The sequence below is a fragment of the Corylus avellana genome, chromosome ca11, assembly GCF_901000735.1.
Source record: "Corylus avellana chromosome ca11, CavTom2PMs-1.0".
Taxonomy (NCBI): Eukaryota; Viridiplantae; Streptophyta; class Magnoliopsida; order Fagales; family Betulaceae; genus Corylus; species Corylus avellana.
This window is the reverse complement of record NC_081551.1, coordinates 5410237-5419148: the sequence shown is the minus strand read 5'-3', so window position 1 is coordinate 5419148 and position 8912 is coordinate 5410237. Positions and strand designations below refer to the sequence as shown.

The 8912-nt window shown below is 36.4% G+C and overlaps 1 protein-coding gene across 1 annotated transcript; it reads right to left on the bottom strand.

Moving 5' to 3' along the window:
• LOC132164938 (uncharacterized) lies at positions 1 to 1764 on the bottom strand. The gene is made up of 6 exons (XM_059575459.1): positions 1561 to 1764; positions 943 to 1423; positions 563 to 804; positions 406 to 417; positions 152 to 235; positions 1 to 69 (listed from the first exon to the last, which is right to left on the bottom strand). The coding sequence occupies exons 1-6, from the start codon at positions 1762 to 1764 to the stop codon at positions 1 to 3; spliced, it is 1092 nt and encodes a 363-aa protein (XP_059431442.1).
• Between the last annotated feature and the right edge of the window lie 7148 nt (positions 1765 to 8912).

Genomic DNA, 8912 nt, shown 5'->3' with positions numbered 1-8912 from the left:
TCAGCTCCTTAGTACATGTGTAGCCCTACGTGTACTACCATGCTGAGACGACCCCGCTTCTACTTCCGCCTGTGGTTCATGAAATATTACTTAGTTACTATTACACAACATAGGTATATGAAATATGTATTCTAAAAAGTATCAATTTTACCTGTGACTGAGTTGCCCTACGTGTACGAACACGAGGCTGTGGTGACCCCGCTTCTGCTCCTGCCTGTGGTTCATGTTGGGATCCCTAAAAAGCATTAACCAAACATTAAGACAAAACATTTTTATGCTAAGCAGTCTAGTATTCATATAATCGGACACAAGAATGACCATGACCATGATGTCCACCTCATACTCCAATATTTTTCAATCCATCATACTCCAAAACAGTAACTAATGTATCTAAAAACAACATACACAAACATCTTCCTAAAAACAACATAAACAAACAGGTTTTACATGTGCTTGAGTAGCATCATTTTTTGGTTTATATTTCTTTGGTTTCCCCACATCTTCCGGTCCGGATTCAAAGGTAATTATGCCCTCAACCCCCACAATTTTCACATTTGACAACATATCCACTACGGGTTAGCTTGTCGGGATTAGTTGACTCATCTGCAGCTTTTCTCCTAGCAATCTTTGGTCTACCAGGAGCCCTTCTAATAATAGGTGTTAGAATTTCATTGCATGGATCATCAGCTAGCCATGTGTTTGGACTTTCCATGCTATAAACTCGAGCTGCATATCCTTGCATGTACTTGTCCATCATGTAATATCCATTCAAATATTCCTCTGATTTTTGCTTATGCATGTAAACTACAGAACAAGCATGTGAGGAAATGATCCCATTCAACTGTCATCTCCCACATGTGATTGTGTGTTGATTTAACCTAACTAAATGCCGTGCATCGTACACGTGGTCGACCTCAAACTCTAATTCATTTTGCCACAGACTGATACAATTTCTTGCATCACTTTTTGACGTCTCCAACTTTTTATGAATCTTTGGACATATTGTGTATTGCGTCAACCGGATTCCATTCTTTTTTTGCTGGAAGCGTGCCATTATCTGCCGATGAATATCTTCAACCATTGTTAGGATGGGCTTACTCCTAGTTTCTTTAATCCAAGCATTAAAGCTCTCAGTCAAGTTATTCAATAACATATCGCTTTTGGTTTGGCAGCTGAAAGTGTGTCTGGACCATGATGCCTTAGGTACACCACTAAGGTAAGCATGTGCACCTTTGTCCATCGACAAGATCTTCTGCATGTGGTGGTCAAAAGCATAAATATTGGATGTCCGTGCAGCCCCCCACAACTCATCCTTAAAAGCTTTCCCCGTGTAGACTTTCGCTTTGAAGTTTGCATGTAGATGACGAACACAAAAGCGATGCTCAACATGTGGCAACATAGCGTCAATTGCAGTTCCAAGCCCCTACACACATACATTTATGCATTGAATTATTGCTAATGAACATAAACAAATAAAAGAATATAATAAGAACATAAGTAGTTTATTACACCAAATACCTTCTACCTGTCAGACATAATAGTCCACCAAATACCACATACAACTGCAGTTCCAAGCCACGACTCTCTTGTCTCTGCCTCGACCATAGCAAATGCAGTGGGGAACATGTCGTCGTTGTCATCCTTGCCTATAGCACACAATAATTGCCCCCCATATTCCCCCTTCAGATGACAAGCATCTAAAAAAATTATGGCCCGACAACCATACTTGAACCCCTTCTTGTACGCATCAAGGCAAATATACATCTTTTGGAAGAATGCTCAATTTCTCTGAACGTAAGCACTACTACTAGGATTGGTGCTAAATAGTGCTGACACATATCTCCTTGTGAGGCGATATTGCTTAGAATGGCTACCAAAAAGTTGATGCAATGCCTCTTTCTTCGCTTTATAGCAACGAGCAATGAGAACATCTATGTTAAGAAGGGTGTTTGGCAAACGACATGCTTTTACACGTCACTATTCTCCTATGGGTTGGCGCCTCTTCATCAAGTACGACTTGTGGTTGAACAGACTGAACCTGTGAGTAATAGCCGGTTTGAAAAATTAAAGGACACCTTATTCCTATTTTACCCCTTCGAAACACCTTACACAAATGTATCCAATTTTCCCCCCCGTCTCACACTACCCCTCTTCCTCAGCGAGAAACTTATTCCCAGCGAGAAACCTCTTCCTCCTCCTTGCACCGAGTCGTCTCAATGTTCCTGTAATTAACAAGAACAAATCATCCTTCCATCTCCTTCCTCTTTCCGACATTCTCTGTCTCGGCATATAGGAGGATCAACAGGGAAAGGGAATCAGCCGCACCTTCATCGGCTTGGTGAATGGGTTGGGTTCTGTATTTGAACCTGTGCGCTGCTGGTGAGTAAAAACCTCTGTTCTCTATTCTTCGCACTCCAGTTGGTTGTACTCTTCGGGCTGAAAAACCGATTGGATCTATTTTTCTAATATGCCTCAGGACAGTACAAGACAAGCACAGATACATCCCCGGACTAGATCGACAACCAAGGTGAGTGTGTTAAACTTCCTTTGTTTTTTTTAAGCTTGTTTTTTTTCTGTCTTGTGTGTTGTGTGTAGCGAGTGCTGCACAAACCATTCAAAAAACCATAAAACCCAAAAAAAAAAAAAAAATTCAAAATGCTGGTTGACATCTAAAAAATTAAGCAAACCTTGATTTTCGATATTGATCGGGGAGAACGAATATGCAAGGACCGAATATGGAAGAACGAATGAAGGAGTAGGGACTTTGCAATTTGCTGGAAGAAGAAATGATGACTATTGGCTTTTCTATCTCTCATAAGGGCATAATTGTTTTTTAACAAAACTTGGCTTGTCACATACACGGTTAACCCATGATGAATTGCAGCGTGCTCAGATGTATCTAATCGAGGAACAGTATCGTGGGAAGTTGGGGAATGTGCTGCAACTTAACAAACGAGGCCAAGGTCTCTCTTCACCCTCTGTTGCAATGCATACGGGGTCCATGTGGGATCATCCTTGAAGTCTTTCTTATACGTACGAACAAGATAGTCGACATTGCATCTAGTGTTTTCGTATTGATTACCATAAATATGAATCGGGTAGAAAGTTTTAATTTGTATACAAGTCCTCGTAGCATCAATAGAGGCATGAATCCTCCATGCGCAATGCTTTGCTCTACAGACTACACTAACTCTACTAGTGGCATTGTGTTTGTAGTGGTAATCGAACCCCTTCTACACATCATAAGTCTTCAGTGCCCTCTTGAAGGAATATATATCTACAAACTGATCCCCAGCTTCAAACGTTACTGGAATTTTCAAGTCATATTTCTCATTGAACTGCCTATACCGCTTTTTCTTTCCAACACCGTAAGAATCACTTCCTTGGGAACTTGCAAGACCATCACTTGAATCATCAGATTCCTAATCCCCAATCTCGGCTCCCGTCTCACTTAAGTTACAGTCAACATTGTCCCACCAGTTGACCATTCCATCCTTTTCTTTATTGACCTCATCAGCATTGTAGAATAGGTCTTCATTCTCGCCATCAGTTATTTCGAAGTCACTCAACAGCTCCTTGATGATTTCATTAATAACCTGAACCACTTCAGTCTTCCGTAGCCTACCACGTTTTTTTGTTTTTTCTACCTGTTTTGGGCACAGTGTCCACACCAATATTAACATTGTCCTTCACACCAACATTAATATTGTCCTCCGCACTGACATTAGCATTGTCGTCTTCATCTTGCAAAACAAGTTGAGCATCTCGTGTTTTTCTTCTTATTCTTCTTACTGAAAAGTAAAAAAGAACAAAATGATCAACAACCACCACAATTCAAATGAACAACAACAACAAACATAATAGCCATATATATATAACTACTACTACCAAAAACCGGAAAAAAAAAAAAAAAAAAAAAAAACATATAATCTAGTGTACCTCCTATTGTGGAGATCTTTTGCTTGGCTGGAGTCCTACCAAAAGTTACCTTCCTTCCTCTTCTTGAAATATATATATATATATATATTGTATTCACTAAGCATTCACAATTTTAAAGAATAAACTAAACATTAATTAAATTAAAAGAATAGAATGTAACCTCCTCTACTAGTGGTCGCTTGCTTGCTTGCTTGGGGATGCACTTGCGGTATAGGTCCTTTGCTTGGTTGGAGTCCTAATAGCAGTTACTTTCCTTTCTCTTCTTGAAAAAAAAAATTAAAACAATTAAAACAAATTGTATTGATTAACCTAATCTCAATTTAAAAGAATAAACTAAATATAAATAAAATGAAAAGAATAGAATCATGTGTACCTTCTCAGCTGGTGGCTGATTGCTCGCTTGGAGATGCACAGTCAGTGGCGATCCTTTTCTTGGATGGTGTAACCGTACGGGTAGCCATAGTTTTAACCCGTGGACTTTTACAGTTTCTTGATTGAGAATTTTCATATTCTTCATCTTGTCCTTCTCCATCTCCATCTTCATGAGTAGCCTTAGGTATTTCATCCACCCACCACCCCCTTCTCCATCTTGTGCTTCACGGGCTTGAAGAAATAAATGTTCATCTACCATTACAGCATCTCCCACCATATATTCAACATATAAATGAACATCTTCTGATTTGTAACTACCAACAATGTTTGAAAAATCTACAACGTCTACATCACTATTCAAAGGTATCACTTGGTCATGATTGTTACCAACGTTATGCCAGCATATAAAGTCGTTCAAGTATTCTAAATCACGAACCAGCTCTTTAACTTCCCACAGACTAAATAAGTCAACATCATACCCATTTACTTGATGGACGTCACCACCAACGTACGTAAATAGGGTATGGTGCATTATCCCACCACGGTAAATGTTTATATTGACAACCATATTTGTGAACATATGAAAGAGTGTAAGAAAAAAAAAAAATGTCTAGAATGTACTTAATGGTATCAGAGAATAAAAAAGCATATGGACAAAAATGTAGACTCTTTTATGTCTAGTTTTCCTTAAAAAAAAAAAAAAAAAAAAACTACCCCAATTATTACATTAACACCTTTCACTTGGGAGTTAAATCTCCAATAAGATTTTTTTTTAAAAAAAAAATAATAATAATAATAATAATAATAAAACTAAAATTAAAATTAAATTTTTTTTTAAAAAAAAAAAAAAAAAAAAAAAACCAAATTACTTGCCACAAAATTACTAATCATAGTAAAAATCATATTACGGCTTATATAATCAAAGGAATACTCGGCTAGAGAGAGTGGAGTTGGTGCACTTATGTGCACTATATATTTTCAAAACTGCATGAAAATTTGCATGTATATGTTTTCTCTATGTGTATTGAAACGTGATAAATAGTGGGCAATCACCCAATCCATGTGCCACAAATACCAAACTACCATACCTTCTTGTTGTAATTACTCCCAACCCTTTCTATGACCCACAACCAATTGTCAAAGGACAAAAATAAAACATACCTTCTGCCTATTATGGACAAAGCCATTAAGCCTAAAAAAGTTCACAATTAATAATGAAATAAAGTACCATCTTGTCTCATTTTAGGATCACAACAATATGGACCACAACCAAAATGTTCCAGAGCCATAACCAAAAAATTTCATGACGACACCCACTGCCAATCCTTAGCAATAAAATATATATATATATATATATAATGCAATAAAGTATATATAAGATTCCAATATAACAATGCAATAAATTATATATAAATTCAACACAGATTCGACAAAAAGCTTGGGGATGGGGGTTTCGACAATAAGCTTCCAATACAACAAAAAGCTTCCTAAAACTACAAGAAAAGGCTTCCATTTCTTTGAACCAACAAAACCCACAAAAAATTCCAGAAAATACCTTAGCCGGAGATCCAAAATTTTTTGAATAAAAAAATTTGAATTTCCCGGAACCCTAGCCACAGATCTGACGCCGGACTGAGTGTTGGACGTCGGACTGATTGGTGACCGGTGGGTTCTGTCGCGCCGGTGGGTGCGTCGGTGGGTCTCCGTGGGTGCATTGGGGAAGAGTGGGTTTTGTCAGGGAATTTTTTGTTACCTCGATAGACTTCACAATTTGGGGGTTTAAACAATAAAACCCCCAAGTCAGCCAAAACGATGAGTTTTGATCCTACGTGTCAACAGTGGACACATAGGATCAAAAAATTAGACTGATGTGGCCTTCATTAAAACGGTGCGTTTCAACCAATCTAACTGTGGTTAAAAAATTTTAACAGTAAGAATTTTCTTGGCATTTTGATTGACACAGAAAGTAAATTTTCAAAAAAAAAAAAAAAAAAACTTAGGAATAATTTAATATTGGCACTTAGGGACTTATAATATATTTACCCTTAAAATAATATTTATTTACTTTTACTTTTCCTTTCTTTTTATTCTAGAAAAATCGTGTCTTTTCTCCCCATCTCTCTCTTTTCTGTCTCACCCTTTGTGGCTTCTCTCTCTCTCATCTCTGACTCCGGTTCCCTCTCTCTCATCTCCTCTCTGAATCTTTCTTCTTTATCTCTCAATCGTCTTCTCTCTCGTCTCCGTCTCTGAATTTCTGTCTCTCATCTCTGTCTCTCAATCTCGTCTCCGTTGATTTCTAGGTTCATGTTCTTTATTTGTTTGTTGATTTATGGGTACTATTTTTTGTTTGGTGAAATATCCACACATCCAAGAGAAGCTTTTGGCAGAGATTAAAGGAGTCGTTGTGGGGGATGGAGGGAAGGAGGTGAAGGAGGAGGATTTGCACAAGTTGCCATATTTAAAGGCAGTAATTTTGGAGGGTTTAAGACGGCACCCACCTGCGCATTTCGTGTTGCCACACGCAGTGACAGAGGAGGATTTGTCCTGCGTCTGGTTTGGCAATGCTTCATTTGGAGTATTTTGTAGCCAATTTGGTATGGAATTTCGAGTGGAAGGCCGTGGATGGAGATTTTGTGGATTTGTGATTTATGTTTTTTGAGGATTTTGTGTTTCATCGTTTTGAAGATTTTGGACTTCCATTTTTTGTTTGTTCGGTCCCATTCTTGACTGAGAATGGGAGAGGAGAAAACATGAGTCACAGAGAGAGAGAGCGACGGAGAGGGGAGATGGGAGTGCTATGAAGAAGAGGAGAGGGAGAGAGAGAGGAGCGACAGAGAGGGGAGCTGTGAAGAATAGGAGGAAAAGATTGGGAAACGTGAGAGGAGAGAGGAGAGACTCCATGTGTTATTTTAGGATTAAAATAATGCATTTGGTAGTTACTATATTGTCCACTGCATCGGAAAACATTGTAGATTCCTTTTGGTTTAGGTTAAATTTAGGGCTTCTGATGTGAAGACATTTTTGTGGTTTTTTTTAGATTTTCCCTAAACAAAGGAAACGGAATGAGTTTTAAGGTGTTTACTGCTAGTGCTCACTAGCAGCAGTTTTCCTTTGATTTTCCATAAGTTTAAGACACAAAACTATTTTTTGCTTTCCTATGAAAATATATTTCACAATGAGTAATGCTATAAGTCTTCTTAGAGTCATTCCAAATGTGATGTGACTTTTAAAATCACCAATAGATCAAAAGTCTCAAAAGTCAATAAATCACATCTCAAATTAAACGGTGATTTTAAAAGTCATATCACATTTGAGATAACTCTAGGAGGACTCTAAAAAGACTTATAACATTACTCTTTCACAATAGCTTCCCTTACCTTTTCCTATATTATTAAAATTGGGAAAATACATTTTACCCCCCTAAACTATCCACTCATTTGCACTTTTAATCCCAATATTTAAAAAGTGACACTTTACCCCACCCAACTTCCAAATTGTTGCAATTCGACCATTCTGACTTTTTTTTTTCCAAAATGCCCTCATCCCAAGTTTTAAAAAAAGAAATTAAAAAAATTAAGGGGTGACCAACCACCCCAGTTGGGCCTGGGGTGGCTTCGGCCACCCCTTAATTTTTAATTTTTAATTTTTTTTTTTTTTTTTTTAACTTGGGATGGAGGCATTTTGGGAAAAAAAAAAAAAAAAAAAAAAGAAGGTCAAAATGGTTGAATTGCAACAATTTGGAAGTTTTTTTGGGGTAAAGTGTCACTTTTTAAATATTATGGTTAAAAGTGCAAATGGGTGGATAGTTCAAGAGGTAAAGTGTATTTTCCTCTATTAAAATATTATTTCTTTACAAAATACAAGTCTTTTACCTACCCTCACTTATTTCACAAAATTCCTAATTAAAGACAAAAAGATGAAAGAGGAGAGAAGAAAGAAAAAAGTTTATATTAAAATAATGTATAGGGAACCACTTTTGATTCCCTACACATTGCGAAACACTGTAGTAACCCTTGAGATTTGGTTAAATATAGGGAATCTGATGTAAGTAGATTTTTGTGATTTTTTTGAAATTTTTCCTAAACATAAGGAAGGGAATGACATATAGGGCATCTGTTAGTGCTCTAACATTATTTTAATATAAACATTTATCTTTCATCTTTCCTATTCATCTTTTTGTCTTTAATTGGAATTTTGTGAAAAAATTAAAAAAAAAAAAAAAAAAAAGTAGGTAGGGAACTTGTGTTTTGTAAAGAAATAATATTTTAATGGTAAAGGAAAAAGTAAGAGAAGTTACTGTGAAATATATTTTGATAAGGAAACAAAAAGTAGTTTTATTTTCTAAACTTAGGAAAAATCAAAGGAAAGTTGTTGCTAGTACTTTTAGAGTTTAATTTTTATCATAGGTACATAAAGACGGAGATAGTACCTCCATCTAATTTCAGTCCAAAATTTGACGAAAATTCACGTCAGCACTCCTAAAAACTCGACATGTGTCCATATACCTAATTAAAAATTAAAAATAATTTTTTTAAAAAAATTAAAAACATTAAAAAAATTAAATTTAATTTTTTTTTTTAAAAAAAAAATAATAATAAATA

What these genes read in the sequence shown, in the direction of transcription:
- LOC132164938 (XM_059575459.1), bottom strand. Translation starts at nt 1,764, where the DNA reads ATGTATATTTGCCTTGATGCGTACAAGAAGGGGTTCAAGTATGGTTGT. An exon ending in CGTGGCTTGGAACTGCAGTT is followed by an intron (nt 1,424 to 1,560) that starts GTATGTGGTATT and finishes GTATGTGTGTAG; the next exon opens with GGGCTTGGAACTGCAATTGA. An exon ending in GTAGGGCAACTCAGTCACAG is followed by an intron (nt 70 to 151) that starts GTAAAATTGATA and finishes CATGAACCACAG; the next exon opens with GCGGAAGTAGAAGCGGGGTC.